Source organism: Stigmatopora argus, chromosome 4 (assembly GCF_051989625.1).
Source record: "Stigmatopora argus isolate UIUO_Sarg chromosome 4, RoL_Sarg_1.0, whole genome shotgun sequence".
Classification (NCBI taxonomy): domain Eukaryota; kingdom Metazoa; phylum Chordata; class Actinopteri; order Syngnathiformes; family Syngnathidae; genus Stigmatopora; species Stigmatopora argus.
In genome coordinates, this window is record NC_135390.1 from 18718692 (window position 1) to 18745836 (window position 27145).

At 39.8% G+C, this 27145-nt stretch overlaps 2 protein-coding genes across 6 annotated transcripts in view; both read left to right on the forward strand.

The window, feature by feature from the left end:
• The window catches only part of slc9a1a (solute carrier family 9 member A1a), a 34644-nt gene extending 12051 nt beyond the window's left edge, over nt 1-22593 (forward strand). The window contains exons 2-16 of one of the 4 annotated variants that reach the window (XM_077599289.1): nt 1479-1951; nt 2033-2283; nt 5431-5648; nt 6455-6657; nt 7102-7191; nt 9082-9152; nt 9268-9444; nt 9794-9920; nt 10029-10130; nt 10952-11033; nt 11286-11342; nt 12590-12904; nt 18064-18105; nt 22036-22173; nt 22274-22593. In XM_077599289.1, the coding sequence (XP_077455415.1) occupies nt 1479-1951; nt 2033-2283; nt 5431-5648; nt 6455-6657; nt 7102-7191; nt 9082-9152; nt 9268-9444; nt 9794-9920; nt 10029-10130; nt 10952-11033; nt 11286-11342; nt 12590-12882 (2144 nt within the window). In that variant the 3' untranslated portion in view covers nt 12883-12904; nt 18064-18105; nt 22036-22173; nt 22274-22593. Of the gene's footprint in view, nt 1-1478; nt 1952-2032; nt 2284-5430; nt 5649-6454; nt 6658-7101; nt 7192-9081; nt 9153-9267; nt 9445-9793; nt 9921-10028; nt 10131-10951; nt 11034-11285; nt 11343-12589; nt 13396-13573; nt 17194-18063; nt 18106-21032; nt 21194-22035; nt 22174-22273 lie in introns of those variants that run through there. The other 3 variants (XM_077599292.1, XM_077599291.1, XM_077599293.1) reach the window with 3 other exon arrangements.
• Nucleotides 22594-22606: 13 nt separating this feature from the next.
• The window catches only part of LOC144073458 (mannosyl-oligosaccharide 1,2-alpha-mannosidase IA), a 135438-nt gene continuing 130899 nt past the window's right edge, over nt 22607-27145 (forward strand). The window contains exons 1-2 of one of the 2 annotated variants that reach the window (XM_077599294.1): nt 22607-22679; nt 22767-23599. In XM_077599294.1, the coding sequence (XP_077455420.1) occupies nt 23006-23599 (594 nt within the window). In that variant the 5' untranslated portion in view covers nt 22607-22679; nt 22767-23005. Of the gene's footprint in view, nt 23600-27145 lie in introns of both variants that reach the window. The other variant, XM_077599295.1, reaches the window with a different exon arrangement.

A 27145-nucleotide genomic window follows, 5' to 3' on the forward strand; every position in this document is an offset into this window, starting at 1 on the left:
GCACAGGAGCAGGGCTGACGTGACTCCCTCTCAAAACAATGCAAACGGAAGCTCATGTTTCAAGGGGGTGTAATTAATTCCACTATTTACTTTACTTGGAGTTTAAGGCTTTGAGGCAGTCAGTTAAAAAAAGACGCCAGACACCTCCAATGTTATTAATTATTTAAGGATCAACAATGGTGTTGGCTGTGCCATATGTGAAGTGCAATATGAGACTAACAGCTACCGTATCAAAAGTTTTGTGAGAATTTAATTATGTGGAACCCAGTCAAAATAAGTTTGAAATGAATACATATTTGGCATTTGGCTACATCTCCTCTATTTCATTATAGCAAGCTGTCACACCCAGCGAAACACTTTGGAATGAGTTTTCATATTGTCACGATGTGTCATGCTTCTTCAACTTCTTTTGTTACACGCAAGGCATGTTGTAATACTTTGTGTCAGTGTGAAGGAAAGCACAAAATGTTCGTTTCTGACTACAAGTGAGGACTTTGTACCACTATTATATTGGTCCTACTCCTCTGATTTGTTGGGACTCTGAATTATGGAGAGGGGCAAGCACATTCAAAGGTAAAATATTTCCATTTTGCAGAGTTTATCACTCTTGCATGATTGTTGTGGCTTTGAAGCACCTACAAATCATAATTAAAGTAAAACAAAATACCATCATTTTCAGTCTATAAGCCACTACTTTTCCCGAAAATTACAGTAGACATTTTAAATACCCGATTTATTTTCCCTTATTGAGATGCTCTGAAAATGGTTGTTCGGCCCAACTTTCAATCATTGGAACACCTACCGTATTTTGCTGTTTAATATACCCGGGTATATTAAACGGCAGGGGTATATTAAATGGCGCACAAACGGGAAGGTACGATCCACTACGCACTCTTTATGCCGTGACAGGGTGCATCAACGTTTTGCAGACTAAAACTACTTACTGCTCAGGTTAAAAGTACTTACTGCTGAATAAAGTCTGACTTGGAATTTTAATGAACTTAATTACCATATTTTCATGACTATAAGGCGCACTTAAAAGTCTTAAATTTTCTCCAAAATAGACAGGGTGCAGTGTGCTTTATATATGGAAAAAAAAAAGTGTCATTCATTGAGGGTGCGCCTTATAATGCAGTGCGCCTTATAATCGTGAAAAAACGGTATCTATAATTATGCCCCCATGAACACCATACAAATCTTGCCAAAAGAGCGGAGTTGCCGTTTACTATACCCGGTACATTAAACGGCAGGGGTATATTAAATGGACAAACGGGAGGCTCAAAAAAGCAAAATCATTTAATATACTAATTTAAATCTAGTATATTAAACGGCAAAATACGGTAAGATTTGTTGTAGTCAAAATAATGATTTTTATCTACGGAAGAAATGATTTGTTATGACTTTCAACGATATCGTAACAAGATCATTTCAATTTCTACAAGGAATTAACGTGTCTTTTTTTGCCACGATCTTTGTAGGTTTCCATCTTATCCCCCGCCTGCCCGGAATCGTGCCTGAGAGCTGCTTGCTCATCCTGGTGGGCCTGCTAGTGGGGGGACTGATCAAATTAGCCGGCCAGAAAGTGCCGCCGGTGCTCGACTCCAACTTGTTCTTCTTCTGCCTGCTGCCCCCCATCATCCTGGATGCCGGCTATTTCCTGCCCATCCGTCCCTTCATGGAAAACCTGGGCACCATCCTGATGTTCGCCGTGGTCGGCACACTATGGAACGCCTTCTTCATCGGTGGGCTGCTGTACGCCGTCTGCCAGATCCAGCCCAACAACCCGTCGGACCTGCACTCGCTGGACATTCTGGCCTGCCTGCTTTTTGGCTCCATTATTTCCGCCGTGGACCCCGTGGCCGTGCTGGCCGTGTTCGAGGAGATCCACATAAACGAGTTGCTACACATCCTCGTGTTCGGCGAGTCGTTGCTCAACGACGCCGTCACCGTGGTGAGTATTTCCACCCGTTAACTTCTCACTTCTCCGCTTTGATCGGCCGTTTTATTCACGAGATGCTGACTTTGTGTTCAGGTCCTGTACCACCTCTTTGAGGAGTTCTCAGCCGTGGGCAAGGTGACGGTGCTCGACGGCGTGCTGGGCATCATTTCCTTCCTGGTGGTAGCATTGGGCGGTGTCCTGGTGGGGGCGATTTATGGCATCCTGGCGGCGTTCACGTCACGCTTCACTTGGCACACGCGTGTCATTGAGCCACTCTTTGTCTTCGTGTACAGCTACATGGCTTACCTGTCGGCCGAGATGTTCCATCTGTCGGGCATCATGTCGTAAGTATGGCATAAAAAACAACAACCGTATTTTCTCGCATATATACCGTAGCCTTGATACATGTGTTGGTAGTGTTTACCATGTCAGCACATCCCAATAGTTGTTAAGGCTGATCGAAAGTCTTGCGGCCAATCATTAATATATCAGCCTTGATACCTGCGTAATGCGTAGCTCATTCTATTATTGCATCCAGAGACTCGGACACACTTCCTGGTTGTACTGCTCACGTGACTTCCTTTTTGGATTTGTCTACAGGCAGGCAACACCCTTTCGGAAATGTGCAATCCAGCAGATGATTCTTTCGATTCATACAGTATCTCAAATACCACGTGCGATGATTTTTCTTAAGATTTTCCCTTCAAAGTAACACATTTGTACTCCCTATTAAAACCATGAATATGGAGGTGAAAATGGTGGGGGCATCTTATACAAGAGAAATCGTAAAATTCAACGATTTTTAAGGCAATTTTAAGGGTACGGCTTATACGTGGAGACGGTCAATATGCGAGAAAATACTTTCCTTTGAAATGGCATTTGATTAGAGCACTTTTGTGCGTTATTTCATATAGGTTATGGCACATTGCTCCCCCAAGTGTGCTCTTTTTCTTTGATATAGTCAAGCTGCTTCTTTGACGTGTCGTTTCATATCAATTCTAGATCTTCATCAGTCCCGCAGCGTAGTTATCAAGCGTCTAACGTGACCTTGATCCCGCCAGCGCAAAAAAATAAAAATCCAATGTGGCTGCTCAGGCTAGCCTTTTTCGAGGCTTGTGAGGTGTAAATTGGAGTGCCTTGGGATTTATAAGATTTAGTAGCGTTCTCGTAAGTGCTCCACTTTGTATTTAACCTCCCTCGAGCTAGCAGATAACGCCTTCCTTTTTCTTCATGTTGAGTAGAAAGGCCTGAGAAAGGGGGGCGGGGGGTGGTTTCGCCTAGATAATGGGAACCACCCCCTCGGAATTTCCGCACAGTAGGGAGAATCCAGTGCACGAGTTTCATAACAATGAGAGCTTTAGTCGTAGCTAGGGTGCAAATGATTCAGAAGTTTCTAAGAAGAAAGAACATGCAATACATGCTTTGTGTATGGGCCATCCATTATGTTAATTATCATTAAAAGCAGAGGGTTAAATTAATCGGTGTTTTCCACATTGCAGTTATAGTTTCCTTGAGTTAATTTCCGTTACCATTGGTATCAATGTATTGTCAATGTTCTTTGCTTGTCTTGTTTCAGGGAGGAAAATTTGCATGTTAAAAAAATGAATGGTAATTTGCTGAATTTAAAAGCAGCACAATCATTTTATATATTTTGTCTTTTTTTTTGGAGCAATGTTAAACTTTCTTTTTGATAGCTATTCTGCTCAGGGTTAAATTCCCCCGCTGACTCAAAATCAATAAGAAGACTTTGATTAATCTCGCAAGACCTGAGGAACACACCACAGATTTATGAACTAACTGAACAAAATAGCCAACCAAGGTTATCAATCGCTGCACACCCTCTGAGTCTCTGATCAGTAGAATTCTAAGGCTGGAAGATTTAGTGACGGGCAGTCTTCCCTGGGATGTCACGGCCAATGTTTGAAGCCATGCTCCAAGGTTTTTCCCATTTCGCCCCCTGGATTTGTCAGTGTTTTATCACTTAATAAAGGGACAAGTTACAATTTAAATCCCCTGCTTCTTTTCCGTAGCTCCCATGATGTCAAGCAGCTGCAAAAATGTATTAGAGGAACCTTTGATGCTTTTAATTTTATTTTTGGCGGCTTGCTTTCGACAGTGTGTGACGGTAGACTTAAACAGTGAATGTGGCAAGCAGCAGGCGAGATCGCACTTGCAAAATAGGGCGTTGTGGAACTCGAGACGGGTAACTGGAGCTTTAGTTTAGCGGCTGGAAAGACAACACGTGTTTATTATAGTAGCGGGGAGTGCCCTCCTGCTGTAGGTAAATTTGCGGGCAAACATCAGGGAATTAGAGGTGAAACCACAATAGAAAAGGCTAATTAACCTTTCAGAAGTGCATGTCAACACATCAAAATACTATTTATATACAGTAGTACCTCTACTTACGAAATTAATTGTTTCCAGAACTTCTTTTGTAACTTGAAAAATTCGTAAGTAGAGGTGTACTTTGGATGTAAATTCTCTAATTCTTTCCACGGTCCTCAAAGAACTACCAACTAAACCCTTTAAAATTGGTCAAAGTGTCCCAATTTTGTATAAAAGATGGGAGGAAACACAAAAAATGAGCGAAAATTGTAAGGAAATGATTTATTAATGTCTTAAAATAAATAAGACAGATGAAAATTTGCCCTGCACCGCTGAAATAGTTCCCTTCGTGGCCGTTATTATGGGAGCCGTAATACCCGTGTTTGTCTGTGAGACAGCCAATTGAATTGAATTGAATTGAATGTTTTTATTGTAATTATATGAGATAGAATGAGAGGAATGAAATGAGAGCCCATTAGAGGGTAGCGATGTTCTAAAGTGAGAATTAAGGCATCCGCGACAATATTTTCAAAATAAAATAATGGATAAGGAAATGCATATACTTTTTGGGGGATTTCGTAACTTGGATTTTTTTTTCGTATCTCGAGTCACTCATTTGTATATAAAAATGTCGTAAGTAGAGGTATGACTGTGTGTGTGTGTGTGTGTTTGTTTGTGTGTGTAAATAAATAATTCAGAAATAGATCCATCCATCAGAACCGCTTATATATATATAATGGTGGAGTGCATAGTGGTTCTGATGGATCGATCTATTTCTGAATTATTCTGGAAATACACTTAATATCCTCATTAAAACAAGAGCAAAAAATACCACACTTCCCCTTGATCAATATTACGGATGCTTAATGTGGATTGGTCGATGATAAAGGTGATGAGAAAAAACATTGTCTAATCATCAGCTTTATATTTTTTGAAGGTTCCTCCCACGAAAATGCCTGACATTTACAAAGAGAAATTTTAACTGAGGAGACTGGTTGTGGAATGCTCATCTTTCAGTCTCATTGATGGCGCCCAACGTCCAATACATTTGACTCAAAGAGTTGGTGGCGATTAGTCGCATCTATTAGTATAATTGGAATGCTACCAATGACATCCAATGATTTAAGTGTGCTGTTAAGGGTTAATGAAAGGCTGTTTCTTTGCAGATTGATAGCATGCGGGGCAGTGATGCGGCCGTATGTGGAAGCCAACATTTCCCACAAGTCGCACACGACCATCAAGTACTTCCTAAAGATGTGGAGTAGTGTGAGCGAGACGCTGATCTTCATCTTTCTCGGTGTGACCACTGTGGATGGAAAGCACCATTGGAATTGGACATTTGTCACTGTTACCGTCATTCTGTGTTTGGTGGCACGGGTCATAGGTGGGTCTACATTTCATCGTTTTTAAATGGTAGTGTTTAAGAACATATTCAATAGCGATTTTTGAAGCTTGTATTTGCATTTTTTTTTCAAGTAAAGTTACAATAATTTGGAAAATAATTAGTTTATTGCTAAGATTCAAACTCAAGTATTCAAATAACAATTTTTGATTGATAATATATTAGAAAAGGTTAAACCACATGTGTCAAAGTGGCGGCCCGGGGGCCAAATCTGGCCCGCCGCATCATTTTGTGTGGCCCGGGAATGTAAATCATGAGTGCCGACTTTCTGTTTTAGGATCAAATTAAAATGAAGAGTATAGATGTATATTACATTTCTTGATTTTCCCTCTTTTAAATCAATAATTGTCATTTTTTAATCCATTTTTTCTGTTTTTAGTTCAAAAATCATTTTATAAAATCTAAAAAAATATTTATAAAAAGCTCAATTAAACATATTTTTAGATCTATAAAAAACTGAATATTCAGGCCTTTTAATCCAGTTCTTTTAATCCATTTGTTAAAAAAAAATCTAAATATTCTATCTAAAATGGTCCGGCCCACATGAAATTGAGTTGACGTTAACGCGGCCCGCCTGACACCCCTGAGAAAAACATTTAAATTTCTTTTAAGGAAAATAAATCTAAAAAGTAATCTAAGGGCTGTCATTGCCTCAAAATCAAGCCAAAAACGTCAACAAAAATTGTTTAGGAATTGTTTACCTCCCCTTTGTTTTTGTTTTTTTTATGTCTGAGTATATATTGTGTATATATATATTTATTAAATGATCAATCTGGCGTCTGTAACAGGCGTGGTGGGGCTAACGTACATCATCAACAAGTTCCGCATCGTCAAGCTGACCTCCAAGGACCAGTTCATTGTGGCTTACGGTGGACTGCGTGGGGCCATCGCTTTCTCCCTTGCCTACTTGCTGAAAAAGGAACAGTTTCCTTTGAGGAACATGTTCCTAACTACCATCATCATCGTCATCTTCTTCACAGTCTTTGTGCAGGTAGTCCTGAAACCACTTGGATAAACCTGACATGAAGTGACTGCAGCCTAAATTGAAATCAATTGGATTGGCTTTCCATTTTAGTTTTGGCTTACTTACTATTTTATGGAAACTACGGTAAATTTGTTGCAGAAAACAAATGGGTGTTTAATATTTTTGCCATTTGAGTGCAGTTTCCTTGCAAGATGCATGCTGGTAATGAAAGTTATTATCCACTCCAGGCGTTTCTACTTAACCCGACAGGCAGTTTAATCAGTTCACGGAGGTGACGATAAGCAGCACACCAACGGCATCTAAAAGTCTAAAAGGCTCTGTCCGTCAATTTGATTGACAAACGATTGCTCTCGGCTAAATATAGTTTGCTGCAGTTTTTTTTTTTTGCGCGTCGCGTGTGAGTGATTGAAAAGGATGACTTGACAATCTTTCGGTTGACTCTTTTCACAGGGCATGACGATCAAGCCGCTGGTGGACCTGCTGGCCGTGAAGAAGAAACAGGAGGCCAAGCGTTCCATCAACGAGGAGATCCACACTCAGGTATTTACAATAATCGCCCTTTTGGTAATGAAAAATGGTCCACAGAAAGAAAAAAAACAGGTTTAATTCCTGCTTTGTTGGTTAAAGGGCACTAATACCCCCTACAGGTCATTTGTTGGTACTTGTAGGGCCAATTTAAAACATCAGAAAGCTGCTTTGATGTTTTTTTTGTTTAACATTATGGCATCGGTGCTATATTTGTTTAACATAATGTCTGCACACAAAACGTCTGTTCTGTTTGATGAGCAAACAAAAATGCACATGACCACTATATTGCACAATACCAGAATCACATGTCACACGTGAATATTAAAAATGAGTCAACACTGCTTTTGCCTCAAGCAAAATAATAGATTTTCTTCCCCTTTCAAGTCGACCAATAATCGTTCCATCTTTGCAATAACAACAACAATAGTCCACTTTTTTTCCACAGCGCACTCACTGCATTCAACAAATTTTCCTCTATTTGTGCAACAATTTTGAAAGTGTCTACTCAATTTATTTCCATAACGCTTCCAGACAATTAATGCACAAGTTATAGATGTGCCAAATTATGATGCACAGAGCATTCAATTTCAATCATTTTTTGTCTTCCTTTTTTTTCCCACTTGATCACTGTCAATCACCGCCAAGTTCAATAATTAGTTCTTTGCTTAGGTTAATTAAAGAAAAACTTAAGAGGATGTTTTGCACAATAATGATAATCACAATTTTGGGTCCTTAAAGGAAAATGGAAAGATATTTCTACCAATGACTATCACGGAGTAGCCTTAGGAAATGATTTGAAATACTGAAAACATCATTGTTCTGCTAATCATATGGTGTGACTCACCAAACCGGTTCATTCTGTTAAAGACATATATTATAAATGAAAGCTTCAAAAGTACTTGTACGGTTGAATAATAGTTGTGACTCAAATAATCAGTCAATGTCAGATGAATATACACTATGGAAAGTTACAACCAAACCATTGTACAGTGGTATCTCTACATACCAGCTTAATTCGTTCCGGGACTGAGCTTGTATTTCGATCTTCTCGTAACTTGAACGAACGTTTCCCATTGAAATGAACTAAAAACAAATTAATTTGTTCCAACCCTCTGAAAAATTGGATTGGAAAATATGTTTTATTTCTTCTAATTCGCCATCTATTAACAGAGTAACACATAACTAGTGGTTTAATAGTAATAAAATGTGTTTAATAGAACTAAAATTAGACGGATTTCGCGGAGGGTAGAGACATCGCCATACAGGGAGGCGGGGGAACTTCCAGCCCCAAGGAATTTCCAAGTGACACGATATCATCCATGACAACGAGCAAGCTCTGTGACACGGGAAAATGCAAGCTCCGCCCAGTGCTCGTAGATATCTGTTATACACAAAAGAGATGCGGCAAAAAAGACAGTGCGCTACAATGATAAACAGCCTCTCATGTCATGACCACCTGGCTTTCTCGTATTTCGAATTTTTTCTCGTATCTAGAGATAATTATTTGCTAGAAATTTTCCTCATATATCGAGCATCTCTTAGGTACAGCTGCTCGTATGTAGAGGTACCACTGTACTGGTAAATAGTCTGTATGACCCAGAGCAAACACTTGAGTTCAGATCAAGAAGTGTTATTGAAATACTTATAGATGAGCAAGCATTAACAATGGGTGGTTTAGAGTCTTTAATAAATAAATCATGTTTTCGGACTTTTGGAGGAAGCCAGAAATTGACATAAAAGCCTAAACAGGAATTAAAGTTTTACTCCCATCATCTTCAGACTTGAACCCTATTGAGAATGATCTGTCAAGTGCCTGTTCAGTTCCTCTATGGAGTAAGGCTTAAATTTCATTTACATTGGACTATTTATCCTGAGTCTTTTTTGTGTTGTCTTCACGTCCAGTTCCTTGACCACCTCTTGACCGGCATTGAGGACATCTGCGGACATTATGGTCATCATCATTGGAAAGACAAGTACGATTTTTATCTTACTAATGGGAATCATTTTGAGCTCTTTGTAAATATTCGACCTACTTAGAAATTGCCAGTCCTATGTCAACCAAATGCTTCCTTTTACCTGTTCTTTTAGACTGAACCGCTTCAACAAGAAGTACGTGAAGAAGTGCCTGATTGCTGGCGAGCGTTCCAAGGAGCCGCAGCTTATCGCCTTCTACCACAAGCTAGAGATGAAGCATGCCATTGAGCTGGTGGAGAGCGGAGGCGGTGTCAATATGCCCTCCGCCATGCCTTCTACCGTCTCCATGCAGTGAGTCAAGTCGGACGTACTTCTATAGTCACAGATGTCAGACTCAAGTCACACAAACCCAGAAATGATACAAATCGAAGACTGAACTAGTCGATAAAACCAAATTGTTTATATTTTGTTTTTAGTCTAAGCTCGCGGCCCACAAATTGTCACCGCTGCAAACACCAGCGGTGCGATAAAGTAGCCCAGTGTGCGGTGGCTTCTCTTTTATGAGCGTTCGAGTCATTTCTCACCAAATGAACGTAAAAGTTGAACGGAAGCCAGTCCACCGACCCGTCTCGTCGCAGCCGATGACACAGGACGGTGCGTTGTCAAAATAAGAATTACGAGATGACATTTTGCATCACAGAAACATCCAGCCAAAGAAGCCACAGCCTCCCAAGCCTCAGGAGCGTGTTCTGCCCAAGCTGACCAAAAGCCGGGAGGATGAGATCCGGAAGATTCTTCGGGGCAATCTTCAGAAGACGCGGCAGAGGGTAACTTCCATCTTATTGTGTCTCAAAGCGTTTCAGTGTTTTCTTTCAAACGATGAGAGTTCTGCGGGACTAATCTGAACTTTCTGTTCCCCTCTGTGGCATTCTCAGCTGCGCTCCTACAATCGGCACACCCTATTGGCCGATCCTTATGAGGAGAACATTGGCGAATTCCTTATAAAGAAGCAAAAAATGATGGCGCTGGATAAAAAGGTACAGTTTGCCTGCTACTATTCATTATATGTATATGATTCATTTTACGAGTATTAGCGAAACTGCCAGAATTGTTGAATTCTTTTTTTTATATTGGTAGAGCTGGGCGATAATACGATAACAATAATTATTGTGAAATAATTTTTGTCAACGACATTTTAAACTGTAATTACACCACCCGACCACCACTGGGTACTGGGGCGCTGCTGTGAAATGAACGCTAGTTCCAGACCAATGCTCAGGAGAAGAAGAGGATGACGAGGAAACGTGTTTTTAGCATGTTAGCAATAGAGACTAACATGGGGCAGTAACGCAAAAGAACAATAACAGCCTATAATAAAGCCAAAATAAGCGATTGAGATGCAGGACAACACCGACCCGACCCATTAAAAGATCGCCAGTCAAAATTTCTGCATTTTTTTTTGTTACTTTTCATAGTGTAAGTTGTCTTATCTTTATTGGATTGGATTGGATAACTTTATTCATCCCGTATTTGGGAAATTTCATTGTGATTGCACAAAAGAAGCCAAGCTAACAGAACAAAGAAAGTTGTAAAAACATTAAAGTATAAAGTACAAAGCAAAGTAAAAAGGAATGTATTAAGAAATATTAAAATGTAATTAAAAAAAGGATAGAAGGGCTGTAAAACACGAAAAACATAAGAGTGGACAGAGCTACTGCCACGGGAACGGCGCCATCTTGGGCAGGCTGGAAGGTTTCGCACACAAAACCCTAGAAAAAAACTCCCCCAAAAAACTCAAATGAAATAACCCCAAGCAGATATCTCTTCTAATAGTCTTGTCTTTTTTATTTTGTTTTAGATCAACGACATGAATAACTACCTGACGGTGCCCGCCGCTCCCCCCGACTCGCCGACCATGTGCAGAGCCAGACTGTCCTCAGGTAAACACATCCATCTGCGCCCCCTCCCAAACGCCAAGCGCAAACACTCTCGCTTCACCGCGCCGGTGCGCACACGCAGGGAGCGATCACACCTACATATTTTTTGTTTGCTTTATGTTCACACAGCCATATTAATAATTCTCCCCGACACTCCGGCCTTATTTTCCGCTGTAGATATTTCCCCCAGCTGACGGAAATATGTTTGCATGTGGCGCCCGCCATGTAAACCAGAGTGTGGTCTCGTTTTTTTAGGCAGAGAAAATGATTTCAAACCCACTCGGCAGCAGAAAGCGGACACTGTCGGTCCAGGTATGTGGCCTGTGAAGTAACGATGGTAACGATGATAATGAAGATTATAATCCCCCTCTACCCAACTAGTTCCCATCACCAAAGCGCTAACACGCATGACTCACACGTGCTGCTAGTCAATTTAGTTCAGTTCATGGATTAAAATGATCCTGATTTCCAATCCCTGCATCTTTTTCTTCATGTTTTTGTTGACTTTTGATGTATGTCCTACACAGAGAATGTTTTCATGCTGCGTGCGCACGCCAGGGGAATAACTGCATCTCCATAAACAACAGGATTTAAAAATAAAATAAAAAAATAAATTCAAAAATAGAAATGAACGGATCGCTGAAGTGTTAGTACATGTGGATCAGATGGTTGCCAGAGCAACAGTTGGTTCTCTATTTAGGCTGTTTTAGACATAACATCACCTTTTCAATTAAATTATTATCACATAGTCAAACTCAAAAACGTTATTTTTTTTAGATTAGATAACTTTATTCATCCCGTATTTGGGAAATTTTACTGTCACAGTAGCAAGAGGGTGAGAATACAGACACAGAAAAATACATTTTAGACATAAATAAATAGGTAATAAATAAGTAAATAAATAAATAGATAAGCGTGTTCCATATATATATATAATCTACATCTATCTCTCTATCTCTCTCTACCGCTCTACCTCTCTACCTCTCTACCGCTCTACCGCTCTACCGCTCTACCTCTCTACCTCTCTACCTCTCTACCTCTCTACCTCTCTACCTCTCTACCTCTCTACATCTCTACATCTCTATTGATATCAATATCAATATATGTATGTATTTAGATTTTAAAAGGAGATTCTATTAATGAAATGTACTGTTTACCAGATGAAATGAAACTAATTTAACCCACAAAATTAGAACAAATGAGCCCCACAAAAACAACAACATATCAACATGTAGTGCTGAGATACTGGTCAGAAAAGATTATGATTATTTCTTTTTAATATCGCCTGATCTCAAACACTTTTGTGACATTATTGGTTTTTTACTTCTTCTTTTTTTACCTTCACGAACAAACATACAACCAGGTCAAAAGGTATCTGAAACAATTCCCAAAAGCACATATTAATTAAAAAAACAAAAAAAAACCTCTATAGCGATCCAAAATAATTATAAAATATAACTTAAAAAAAGACTCCTGTTTGTGTGGACATGCTGTAAGAAATGGCAACCCGATCCGTTGAGTATTGAGTTCCCAATTTAACACCCCCACACCTCTTGCAGACCCTCAAGCCTACAGCATGAAGCCAGCGTTGGACAGCGTTCCCACCATCCAGGTGGACCTGGCCTCCCCCCAGTCTCCCGACTCGGTCAACATCTTGGACGAGTTCCAACAGGCGGCGGCGGAAGGGGAGGACGGCGGCGGACTCACGATGATAGCCCCCGCCGCCCCCAAAGAGCGCCACAAGGAGGCGGAGATGGACGCCGGCGGCACCCGAGAGAAGCTGATGAGGTGCCTGAGCGACCCCGGGCCTCACTTCGACGACGAAGACGAGGACGGACCCTTCCTGCCTTAAGAAAGTTGTCGCATGGAGGAAGGTGCGTGAAAAGGGGAAAAAAAAATACGCAAAGAGCCATTTAATCTTTTCGTCGTCATCGTCGCTCTTTACTTTTTAAGAGACGCACTCACAGTTACTAGACATTCAGGAATGAACTATGCATTACCAAAGGGACTGTTTGACTGATTCACTGATAATTCCATTTTGTGTATCACATCTAAGAGAGGCGGGATTGAAAAAAACAAAAAAAACAAAGCCAATCACAATCACGCCATCGCTCGAAATTACGAAGAATGGGGAAATGCTCGTCGCATATTTTTGCCTTATTTTATGTCACTCTGCATTTTTTTAGGGTTGACAGCACTGCCTTTTTTCATTTCAGGGATTGTATATCAGATGGTACAAAGTAGTATTATGGCCACACTATTGCAGTATGAATTAATTGATAACTAGTAATCGTTTAGAGGATTTTTTTGGGAAAAAAATCAACTACAATCGTCATTTTCTGGCTAACCCGCAACTATTTTTTTGGTTAACTCATACCTGTCAACCTCTGCCGATAACTGCCCTTATAAATGATTATGATTCCCCTTACAAACCCCCCAAAAACCTTACAAACACCGTACGACGAGTCGTACGGTGTTTGTAAGGTTTTTGGGGGGTTTGTAAGGGGAATCATAATCATTTATAAGGGCAGTTATCGGCAGAGGTTGACAGGTATGTTAACTCCGCATTAGGAACTTAAAGGCAAGGATAAGTCTGCAATTTATTAATTGAATTAATTAGCCCAGAGACAAAAATGTTGAAATGTGGCTTTAAGGATCAGTGTTTATACTTTTTTTCAAATTTCTTTGTGGCTTGTCCAGTTATAGGAATTTTAATTCTGCAATTTATCGCCCCGTGACAAAAAAGGGAAGAATTGTTAAAAGTATTGCTACTGAAATGTTGAATGCAAAACTGATATTTGATTGAAAAGCTATCAATACCGAGTTTGTTGTTTGACTGCAGGTCACCAGAAATCTGTCATTTTGAAACATTAAAATGTAATTTAATAGTTGGTTTTGATGGAAGACACTTAATTGCCCATCAAAATAAAATAAAAATAAGTGTATACTAAAAATAAGTGACATAGTTGATTTTGATGAGCCACTTAATTGCCCATCAAAATGAAGAAAAAAAAGTATCTACTAAAAATAAGTGACATTTTCTAATATTCACATTCAAAAAAATTAATAATAAAATGAAATGTTAAAAAGACTAAAATCATACAAATATTTTTCCCTTGAAAAAATATTTTTTTAAGAAAAATACTATAGTATATGGGCAAAAAAATAAATAAACAAAAGTGAATTCCAGCTATCTTATAGAAGTCGAATACAGCATTTGACTTTGATAAACCAAGATATTTTCATGTATTGTCTTTTTTTCTATTAAATCCGACTCTGAATCGTGGAGCAATCAGACTTGATAATTCCCACCCCACTTTGGCTAAAAATACTTTTTTCCGCTTGCATTTTTTTTTGTGTTTTCACTGTGGCCATAATACTCGTTCATAGTTTTCATTAAAAGCTGCACACTTTTTTTTGTTCTCTCAAAACCTCACTTTTCTTATTTAAGGAAAGAGCAAGACGACGAATGTTCTGATGTCCTCCATCGTGCTCTGTTTTTACTAAATATGTATTTAATATTGAAAGTAGCTCCCTTTAAAGGTCACTTTGGGCAAACATCAACAATCAAAGCTCGCTGTCTTAAAGGCGTACACGCACATTTTCGTCATCACAGTGAATCCATGCTTCAAAAGCAGTCCATCCTAAACAATTAATATAGTTCTATGCAGCAAAAAGGGGGGGACAAAGTATAAAAAAATATTTATTTTGTATTTATTGACCCTTTAGATGGCATTAACATGCATGACTTTGAGGTGAAATGAGACATGAGTAAAGAAAACTAGTTTTAAAACGTTTTCTTGACAGAATCGCAATGCAAATGTTCATTATTTAGAGTATTTAGAGTTAAACTGAAATAGAAGCAAAATCATTGCAATAACAACATATCGTTAAAAATTAGTTTCAAAATACATCTCAAATTATTGGAAGGACTTGAAACAGTTTTTTTTGTTGCCCAACAAAAATTGACCTTTTTTGTTTTGTGCTGAATTTGTTTCGTTATCTAATACATTTAATTTAAACACATAGTCAAACTGTCCTGACGAAGTCGTGATTAGATTCTTGTGACATTTCTATTTTTCTATTCTATATTTTGAATATCTTTTAAAAGAAATATTTCAACTGAACACATTCTAGTATTGTCTTTTAATGTTGGATTTTCTTTATCGAATATTGAGGAATAATATTTTGATGTTCTTATAAAGAACAAATTTGATGTTCCCAGGTTTTTTGTGTTTTTCAGTGTGGCCCTAATTCTCATTTACACCCAAATTTTTACATTGTATCACAAAACTATCAACGTTTATGGAGTTATTAATCAAGTGGCGGTCAGAAAGTTTAGAGTCCTCTAGTGGAGACACGTGTATGCACAGTCTGTACATGTAAACATTTGTTATTATTTTTCCAAAGAATCATTAACTCACGACAACAGAAGGGATATTTTGTTAGGAAACCCGCGTTTCCGAGTCGTTAAATGTTTGAGCTCAAAAGCCATATTATGTTTTGAACTTTATGAAATGCGATTTCACCAGAATTTTACCGTCTTTAAAAAAAAAAGTGCTTTTTTCGTTGCCTTTTGGATTCAATGAGTGTCTTTCATAGCTTTACATGATTTGTGAGTTGCTAAATTACCTTTTTATTTGCATATGTACGTGTGCACTGTAATGATACATTTAATGTGCTTTACATATCATGTTTACATTTCTCTACAGGTTTAATGTTTAAACGCCTTTAGATCCAACAACTGGATTAAGCGTTATTTAAATACATTACACTAATGCGCTTAAAGTTCATTTTAATTCAATTAGAGTTCAATTTTTCCCCCTCGGTTTGGTTTCTAAAGTAAAGTGGGAGATTGGAAATAAAGATATTGGATGTCATTTCTCAGGTTAATAAGCATTTTTTTAATTATTAGTTTGATTTTATAATCTGTTGAGTTTGTTCTTGTAGCATTTGTAATTTTATTTCTAAAATCTTTGACTATTAGTGTTGCTATCTTGCGATATAATGAGAATTTGACCCTTTTCTCAACAAAATTAATTGCAATGTGACGCTTATAACATTGGGAATTAATTGTTACAAAATTAGAATTTGGCACTTTTAAAGATGTTTTCTAATTTTTTTTTAAATCATAAAATTTATCGCCTAGATTGCTTTTTTGTAATTGGTGTGCAATTAATCCTTAACTCTTCCATGTGAGTTAAAAAAAGAAAAAAGATTTAATCTATGCCATTTTTTGTTGTAGCTTGCAGGTTTCGCAAGTAATAAAATATAAATAAAATACTATTTCAATCATAAAATCATTACCCTAATGTTCTTGAATATTCCAATATTATGCCTTAATCCGACTCCCCCATTTAACCGTTAGTACCCTGTTAACGATTTATCCCAATATAAAAAAAGAAATCAATCCTATTTCAAAACCAGAATTTCCACACAAAATCCATAGCTTTTATTTAATGTTTCCATATCATTTTTCAGCACGTACAAAGAAACCAAAACCAAGGGGGAAATGACTTCATTTCGAACCAGAGAGAGTCGAATATATTAAAGTAAATCGAAATGAGACAAATATATTTATGTCATCGTCACAGTTAGTTAGTTCCTTCCATGCAGTATGTCTTCTTCACCTGCCCAAAGATTTCCATTTTTCTTCGAGTTACCTCACAGCGCTCCAACAACGTCGCGTCTCCTCTCTCGTCGTTAATGACGCCACCTCGAACGAGCACTTTAATGGCGCGGAAAGAATCTTTTATCTCCAAACGACGTCACTCAGAGCAATAAGTCGCCGACTCCTCATCGCTTTCATGACAGGTCTTAAAAAAAACAAGATTCCCACTCACTAGAAACGTCTTTATTATAGATAAAGTACTTTATTTACTACTAATCCTGGTCTTTTATAGGTTGCTTCGTCAGCATTTCCTGTGGGGAAAATTATTATTTTTGATATATCTTCAACACAAACATGTACATATACAAAGACGTAATGTATGTATTAAAAAAATGTATCGTTCTAATGTACAAAAGAAAAAAATAGAACTATGGAGCGTGCACTTCCTGGATGATTTCTCATAAAGCTTTGAGCATTCCATCTCTGTAATAACAAGATCTTCAAACTAACGATCTAATAAAGTATATACCAAAATATTGGTTGACTTTCTAACCATGCCGTCATTGTGTCATTATTTTAACCGTTTTTTTTTATTGTTTAGTTGACAATTAAGAGGGTGGCGGATCGGTGGGGAAGTGGTTGGTACGTCCGGCTCGCAGTTCTGGGGCCGGCGGTTCGTTCCCAGGTCGGTCCTCACTGTGTGTAGTTTTAAATGTCCTTATGTGGGTTCTTTTTAGGGTTGTCCTTAATCTCCGTGTGCCCTTTAATTGGCTGGGCATCGATTCATGGTGTCCCCGTAACTCGCTGAGATGAGCTCCAGCACCCCCCGCGACCCTTGAATGGATGAATTTTAGCACCCTACCTGGTTTTTTTTTCCACATTAAACTTTTACTGTACTCTTCCTATGTTATTGTCATGTAAAACTGTAATATTACTATCACAGTTTTTCTTTTTTTCCAGCAAGACATTTTCGTACCTGCTCAAAAATGTTCATTAATTATTAATTAATGCTATTTTCCATTGCGGATAGATATTTGTTCTGCCTTTTTTTCTTTACTGACTTGATTTGTCTTCATTCTGAGCCAATAACCCCCCCCAAATCACGCAATAATAACATGCTACGCCTCTAAAATCCTTTCCACACTTGACACTTCCCAACTGCAATAACTGCAATTGTTATGCCTCATTCAAATGTTTTGTCAGTGCTGCCAAAAGAGCTTAGTGAGAAAAAAAACCCTTCCATTGTTGTCTCATTCAAACTTACAATGACTTGTTTTGTCCTCCTTAACCACTTTGGCAGACACTCTGCATCAATAATATTGTTTGCAACGGATACGATTAAGTCTCGCTATGTGGATCTCGCGACTGTCATGGGTGGCATATCGACGGGTGTCCTAACTTGCATTGTTTTCTTCATTTTAGACATTTAATTGGAAACAGCTCTTCATGACTCGACCTTCTCAGGTATGTCACTCACTTCCAGAACAGAATCCTCCATTCCTCTCCTTGCCATGGCCAAAATGAACCCACAGATGGCAATGTGCAGCCGCTCTAAGAACCGTACTTGGACGACTAAAAGCAGACCGGCGTGTTTAATAACCGTGGGGTCTCCAATTGCATTTGTTTAATGGCCTGTTTACTGTTGCCTGCACTCATTTACATGCACCACCGAATCCTCTAATGCACGCCACTAATTGATGCCTTTTTACCAATCTCGTACAAAGTGAAAAGTGATATGTATTGCAATGATCAGGGGGATATGTAGCTTTTGTGGATGGACCCAGTCTTTTTAAAGTGTGTTGTGGAACTTGCAGAGGGCATAAAATAGTTTTTGTCCTAAGTCACTGTGAGGGGTCGCTGCAGCGAATCAGCTTTTTCCACTTGACCCGGTCCTTTGCATTATTCTCCCCTACAACAGCCGCTTTCATGTCCTCCCTCAGGACATTTGTGTACAGTGGTACCTCGACATAGGAGCACTTCAAGATACGAGTAAAATTTCGAGCAAATAATTATCTCTAGACACGAGAAAAATTTCGAGATACAAGAAAGCCAGGTGGCCAAGACATGAGAGGCTCTTTATCATTGTAGCGCACTGTCTTTTTTTGCCACATCTCTTTCGTGTATAACAGATATCTACGAGCACTCGGCGGAGCGTTGCATTTTTTTCAGTGTTTTTTTTCTATCACTCAGCGCGAATGGCGGAGCGATTGCTACGAGTATATAATACTTCTCGTTGGCTGCTCATAAGAACATCAGGGGCACTGGCTCGCAACTCCCTCTTTGTAATGTCTCTGGTCGCAACTCCCTCTTTGTAATGTCTCTGGTCGCAACTACCTCTTTGTAATGTCGCTGGTGGCAACTACCTCTTTGTAATGTCTCTGGTCGCAACTACCTCGTTGTAATGTCTCTGTGAGCACTGGGCGGAGCGTTGCATTTTTTCTGTTTTTTTCCCCCCTTAGCCTGTTAGCTCCCGTTTGCGGAGCGATCGCTAATTCAAGACTACTTCTCGTTGGAAAGTGGCCGTGCATTATCTTATTGTGAGGACATTTGTGTGCATCATTTTCGTAATATTTTGAAGGGAATACAAACTCAAACAACCCTCGATATTGACTGAAAGTCAGTGTGGAGGTGGAGCAAACGGTGCCAACCCGGACGGGAGAATTGTATAAAAATGTAAAACAAAATTAGAATTAAGTTTATTGTAAGGTTAGAGTAAACTTATTTTTCAGTGTCTGCATCGTAATCCAAGTTCATTTACATTTGTTTGTTATATTACGATTCACGGGTGCTAAAAGTCTCCCAACGCTCAACGTCCTTCAACCAGTATTTCTCCGTCCAATTTGTCAAAATCAGTTCTCACAGCTCTTGTTTCTAAAATGTCTAACCTTCCCCGTCCCTCCTATGGACTCGTACAGCACAACTCTGGCTTACTATTTATTGCGTGCTAACGTTCAGCAGAGTTCCACAGGGAAAATTATCGATCCTCCTCTTTCCTTTATAATGTGACTGTTTGCTTGCCCGACTAATGCACAGACGGCTTGAAAGCAGTAAGTCTTGCAATCGAAGTCGGAAATGAAAAAGCAAGCCAATTCACAATCTGAGCCCAGATGAGTGCAATGGCGGTCTCAAGTCCAAGCCGCCTTGAAATTGATCAATAAAAGGAGAAATGACAGCCAGTTTGACTACATTTGTGCAGTATGTCACTTTGTGGAATGGCAAATTAGCCTAGATTTAAATGATCAGGAAATTACTGACTATAAAAAAACCTTGATTTTAAATGAACTTTTCCCAATTTAAATGGTGAATGCCCCCCTATTTTGATGCAATGGTGTCCTAGCCCCCCATAAATTTGAGTCTTAAAAATAAGCCACAAACAATATGATTTCAAATTCATCTTATGAAAACATAAGTTTAAGGACTTAGATGCTATAAACTTTTAATTTGTCTGTGCGTTACTATTATACTGCTCCCTAGTGGACAAGTCACCTTCACTACTACTTTTACTACTACAAAATCAATCATTTTCTCTTTGGTTTTCAAACACAAAAATATTCATTGTCATTTTTTTCAGTAAATTCTTTTTTTTTGTTAAAAAAAAGATTCCAGTAAACCACATTGGCATGTTCAAACAATTTATTGCCTATTTACATGTTTATATTTAAACACAACAACAACATTTGGCAACAATAACCTTTGACTAACTAAAAAAGGTTACAATTTCACCCAAAAAGTACACATTAAATGATTTAGAGCTATTTGACTATGTTCTTGAACCCACGAAAACCGCCCAGTGTCTTCCAGTCATTTTAAAGTACTACTACTACTACTAATACTACTACTACAAAATTAATCATTTTCTCTTTGGTTTTGAAACACAAAAATATTCATTAATTGTCATTTTTTCAGTAAAAAAAAACCCATTCCATTTAATCCAATTGAAAATATAAAATATAATCTTGAACAATTTCAAAGTAAAGTGCCCAAAACATCCAATTGAAAGCTGTTTTTACCAAAATGTAGTAAGAGTGCCTGGTAATAGAATAGCAGGTCCTTTCACAAGACTTGGCCACACACAGCATCTGTAAATAAATAATCATATAAAAATAGATGCAGGTGGCCTCGGGGGGCTCTTGGAAGAATAAACCAAGAGTTTGTTGTTGCACGCTGACATTCATTTAAGAGTATTTTCCGTCCTTGTGACCAGCTAAAGGCTATATGACTAATGGCATTACACAAATGGGAAATAATGAACATTTGTTTGCAGGAAGAAAGAGAGAGGAATGGCTCTCATTACTTGTTTTCTCCTAATCTATCATGTTTCAGTAAATTATGATGAATACATTGGAATGACTGTCTGTCTTTGACCATTTTTACACAATTTTGTGTTTCAGTGATTCTGCTTTCCAGACGGCTTTTGTAGCTTGGAGGGAACAAATAAAAAGCATCAGGACAAAAGAAATTGCAGCAAAAGATACTAGATGGCAATAATGCAGTAAAATTCTTGGCCTTCAGTTCTAATTTCTGGGTTTGAATCCCAGCTTTAAAAAAAATAAAATAAAGTTCAACCTAAAAATAAATACTTTACTGTTTAGTTAGGCTGCAAACTAAGTATATCTCTGTTAAATTTATTTTAATGTAATGAATTTAACTTATATATATTGTACTGATTTAAAAAAACACTTGTAATAATGAATTAAAAAACGTGTATATACTTATATATGCATGTACAATAATTGTTGATATTGAAGTTTTTTTTAAACGAATGAAATAGTCATTTGTCTTATACATGGTGAAAGGTCTTAGCTGTTTACTCTTGAATAATCCATTGTGGAGACGCAAGTAAAAGGCATTTTTTTCAAATTAGCAACAAGCACTAAAACTGTCATGTTTCTTTATTTTCCAAATAAAAAACATGTTAACCAACTCCGGTCCTCGAGTACGTTGATCCAGTCTGTTTTCCATCTCTCCCTCCACCAACACACCTGAATCAAATAATCAGGATCATTATGAAGCTTCCGGAAGCTTCCGGAAACTTCCTAATGAACTGATAATTGGATTCAGGTGTGGTAGAGGAGGGAGAGATAGAAAACAGACTGGATGGCATCCCTCAAGGACCGGAGTTGGTCACCCCTGTGTTCTCCACTAACATGAATAATGTAAGTTATTCTGGGAAACAAAAGAAATCAACAATGTTTCATGTGGTCCACTTGGTGTTTGGTATATTTCTGTGCATTCCCTCTAACATTTTAATCTCAAATGTTTTAATGTGAATCTCTTTGGGGGCATTTGATGATTTTTATTGGGGGGTGTAAATAAACCATCAACTAGCTTTTTTTTATCAATGGAAAAATAGCAGACCCTCGACACACTCCTTGGTTTGTGTCTATCTTCCAGAATAAAAAAAATCAACTGTGGATGCCCCGGAATCCGAATCAAGCCTCCTCCCCCGGCTGTGTTGTGATAAGCTGCCGTTTGCATCTATCAAAGGCATCCGAGCATCCCACTGGATCAGCGAGTAAAGGAGGAGTAAGGGTAGGCTTCAATCAACCCCCGTCTTTCTCTCGCTCTCTCTCTTTCTCCCTCTCCTGCTGCACTACCTGACTTCGCACGCTGTTTGCTCCACATCTTCCAGACGGACCTCCGCAGCGGCGGCATCGACAGCGGCATCCCCTTCGCGAGAAAGCCGAGCGGGACGTGGCTGAAGCGGCTACGAGAAGCGGCCAGTCCTCCGCTCCTTCGCAAAGCAGACCCTTCGGAGCCTTTCGGATATTTCTCCCCCCTTTTTTGTCTTTGTTCATCGAGTCGGATAACTTGCCACGGGACGTAAAAACGCTGGCTTTTTTCGCGAATTTGGTCCTTTCCACACCACCCGCCCACCGACTCGGCGCGGCGTGTTGACGCCGGAAAAGGAGCTCGAAGCGCGGCTTGGCAAAGAGGAGGAGGCGCCCCCCCCCACCCCCCCCCCCCCCCCCCAACCCGCGAGCTCGGATGGTACAGCTGGATTCGTGTCATCGTGGAGGGATTATACACCGATGAAGGTTCGTTCCTCCTATCTGCGATCTTGGGTGTGCATCATGCATCCGCACACAACTTTGCTCACCTCTCCCATGGTTGTATTTTATTAGCAAAACAGAAAATCTTGCAGGAAAAAAACAAATAAACAAAAAACGCCGGTAGCATGAACCAGAGACGCTGCAGCCCATCACTAAAGAGAGCCCGGGGCGGTGGGCTCGTGTTGCCATCTCATTGCTAAAAAAACTCAAGTGTTGCCTGGAAGCCAGGCCTCGTGCACTACCAACCAGCTGTGTGCCCATATTAAAGAAGCCCCCCAAAGACTGCCCAACACGACAAGAAGTCGTCCCAGATGGTGTTCCGAAAGTTGCCCGGCGTCTCCGCGTCGGGGATGGGTCTCCGTCTATCGCAGAAGTTTGTCTTCTTGCTCTTCCTGTCGGGGCTGGTGACCCTTTGCTTCGGGGCGCTTTTCTTCCTGCCCGACTCTGTAAGGCTGAAGCGCATGTTCCTGTCCAAGAGCGAGACTCAACCGGTGACGGCGGCGGGTTCCGGCGCGGCGGAGAACGACGCCGGCGAGCGCTCCAAGAGACCCCGAGAACAGGAACACCCACGGGACGTGACGTCCAATAAAGTGGAGAGTGGCTTTGCGATGGGTGCCAGCACTGGTGGTGGTGGTGTTGGAGGAGGAGGAGGAGGAGGAGGGCTTGCCAGGCTGAAGGGTCTCACCCGGAAAATGCACCCGTCCTCCGAGGCCACAGAGGAACGTCTGGCCGGTGGGAAGGCGCAGGAGGACTTGACCTTGGGCCTGGAGAAAGTCTCGTCCCCGGACACCAGCACCTTCGCTTACAAGAAATTCCGCAGGTGTCTGCTGAAGACCCCCCTGGGGAGGGACGGCGGCAAGCCCGAGGATCTCATGACGAACGAGCGGCGAGAGAAAGTCAAAGAGGTGAGCGGAATATTTTTGCTTTCGCACTCTTACACGTGTTTCATTTTCGCAAGCTGTCAAAACAACACAACAGATTTCCGAATTAGTCATTGCCATCCCGTCAAAGCGGAGACCTTCTTTTGTGGGAATTTGTGGGTTCCAAAAGATTCCAAGCGAACCGCTACTGCCAATTCCTGTTGCGCCTCCAATAACGGAGACGCCAGAGAGATAAATAAGTCTTGGGATGATCACAAACAGCCTCCCAACATTGCCCGTTTTCCCTTCTGGGAGGGGGCTAGATCATGTCTCATTTTCCAAAGTGTCATTTCACTCTCATTACTGAATGATTGAATAGAAAATAGCACAATGGAAAGCGACAAAATGCCTGTACCGTACAAGCAGTGGGCGGCAGTCATGCATCGCCCCGGGGAACGAGTCCAGATAACTGGTAGCTGATTCTCTCAGAGGTTTCGCGTTTGAACGGTTGACTCTTACAGGACCCAAGGGTACGCATCGCGGGGGCTGTATTTGTTCTCTGTATCTCACTTGTCCGTGACGTGCTAGTTCACGGGCGGCCATTGGCGCCCGCGGAACCATGTGATGTGGACTAAACTCAGCTTTCCCCCGATTGGCAACCCCTCTCCCGCCGTGACACATGCATCTCTTAGGCCAGCGGGGACAGGGCGGTGTGATGGCGGAGGTGTCGGCGGATGGCAGAACGTCAGTCACCCCGCCTCCTCTGTTCTCGTAGGCGTCGGCCTCTCAGTGACTCTCGGCCTCTCCTTTGCACGTAAAACAAGGGTGTCAGACTTGGGTTGGTTCGCGGGCCGCTTTAACGTCAACTTGATTTCACGTGGGCCGGACCATTTCAGATATAATATTTAGATTTTTTTTTTTATAAATGGATTAAAAGAACTGGATTTAAAGCCCTGAATATTCAGTTTTTTTATAGATCTAAAACAATGTTTATTTTAGCTTTTTAAAATATATTTTTAGATTTTACAAAATGATTTTTGAACTATAAACACAGAAAAAATGGATTAAAAAATTACAATGATTGATTTAAAAGAGGAAAATCAGGAAATTTAATATACATGTATACTCTTCGTTTTAATTTGATCCTAAAACAGAAAGTCGGCACTCATGATTTACTTTCCTGGGCCACACAAAATGATCCGGCGGGCCAGATTTGGCCCCCGGGCCGCCACCTTGACAAATGTGCCTTAGATGAAGGGTGTCAGACTCGGGTTGGTTCGCGAGCCGCTTTGACGTCAACTTGATTTCACGTGGGCCAGACCATTTTAGATATAATATTTAGATGTTTTTTTTTAATAAATGGATTAAAAGCCCTGAATATTCAGTTTTTTATAGATCTAAAACAATGTTTGTTTTAGCTTTTTTTTTAAATATATTTTTAGATTTTACAAAATGATTTTTGAACTAAAAACACAGAAAAAATTGATTAAAAAATTACAATTATTGATTTAAAAGAGGAAAATCAGGAAATTTAATATACATCTATACTCCTCATTTTAATTTGATCCTAAAACAGAAAGTCGGCACTCATGATTTACTTTCCCGGGCCACACAAAATGATGCGGCGGGCCAGATTTGGCCCCTGGGCCGCCACTTTGACACATAAAATGTCAGCGTGACTTTACTCGTCAATGCAAGTTTTTCGTTCAGCCGTCGACTTCGGTCATCTCAGGCGAAAGTGATTTTATATTTTATTTTTTCTACCCCTGGGCTTCTGTTACCAATCATAATGTTTGACGAGGGATTTTCAGCCCTTTTTTGAAGACTTACTTTTCGTAGTGTGCAAAGCGCAGCATGTTTCAATTTCCCCGCAAATGGGATTGTCATGCTTAAATATTTGGAGGGGAAATGGCTTTGTTGTAATTGGTCAAATTTGTTGATGAGTTGAAAATGTAGGGTTTTGTATGTGTTTTACATAGTTTGATAGTTGTGACTGTTAACGTCTGCAAAAACAGACAAAAAAGGCCTTCAGGCTGTTGATGTGTTTGAAACGCACACAAATAACAAAGGCACGAAAGTGTTTGTGTTCACTGCTTTATCAACTACAATCGCTTGGGCGGATGTTCATTTGGAAGCTTTGATGTTGATGCGAGGAATACGAGATACGGTAGCTTGTTTGCAAACAGATCAAATAATTCGCAAAGTAAGGTCTATTGCTATTACCCATATCGTAACTTTTTATTAGTCTTGGTAGCCAAAGTGGCTTCCGCTTACAAGTTTCAGCGTGGATATTCACATTTTTATGAACTTAAAAAAAGACACGCATATTTTTGATTAATGGCGGAAAAAAATCACAAAGGAGTGAATTTGCGCTAATCGAAGGATTACTGTATATCTATTTTAAATAAATATTTTAGTCCTCTTTTATATTATTAGCAACGTCTGACTTAACTCGACTCACTGCTGGTACTCGAAACTAGAACCCAGCACTAAAAGTGTTTACACAACAGGAAAACTCCCATCTTAAAAGTGAGGCCTTCCAGACCCCTTTTTTTTCCCACCCTGACCTCCATCCCACCCTCGTTCCCCCGCTGTTTGTGCCCCGCCGAGGTTGAAAACATCAACATGCCTCTTTTTTTTGTTAAGAAGCCTTGGAGCCTGGGGGCCTTGTCATATTCCTCAGAGGGTCTTATCAACCCGTCACGCCTTCGACGTTTTCCTCACAAGACGAATTGACCATAAGCGTTAACCCATTTTTTTTAATGCCTTATAATCATGCGTGAACGTGGTCAAGCATGAGGTTAACAATATTTGCGGTCTTAAGTGGAGTAGAGCTTGTTGATTTTAACGCATAATCACAATCCATTACAGTGGTACCTCGACATACGAGCACCCCGACATACGAGCATTTCGAGATAAGAGTCAAATTTCGAGCAAATAATTATCTCTAGATACGAGAAAAATTTCGAGATGCGAGAAAGCCAGGTGGCCAAGACATGAGGCTGTTTATCATTGTGGCGCACTGTCTTTTTTGCCGCATCTCTTTCGTGTATAACAGATATCTACGAGCACTGGGCGGAGCGTTGCATTTTTTTCAGTGTTTTTTTTTTCCCGTCACTCAACGATCGCTATGAGTATATATTACTTCTCGTTGGCTGCTCATAAGAACATCAGGGGCACTGGCTCGCAACTCCATCTATGTAATGTCTCTGGTCGCAACTACCTCTTTGTAATGTCTCTGCGAGCACTGGGCGAAGCGTTGCATTTTTCAGTGTTTTTTTCCCCCTTAGGCTGTTAACTCCCGTTAGCGGAGCGATCGCTAATTCAAGACTACTTCTCGTTGGCAAGTGGTCGTGCGTTATCCTACTGTGAGGACTTTTTTGTGTATAACAGATATCCCCTCCGCGAAATCCGTCCAATTTTAATATACTATTAAACACATTTTATTACTATTAAATCACTAGTTAGGTGTTACTTTGTTAATAGCTGGCGAATTAGAAGAAATAAAACATTTTTTCCAATCCAATATCCTGTTTTTGGTGTTTTTTCAGAGGGTTGGAACGAATTAATTTGTTTTTAGTTCATTTCAAT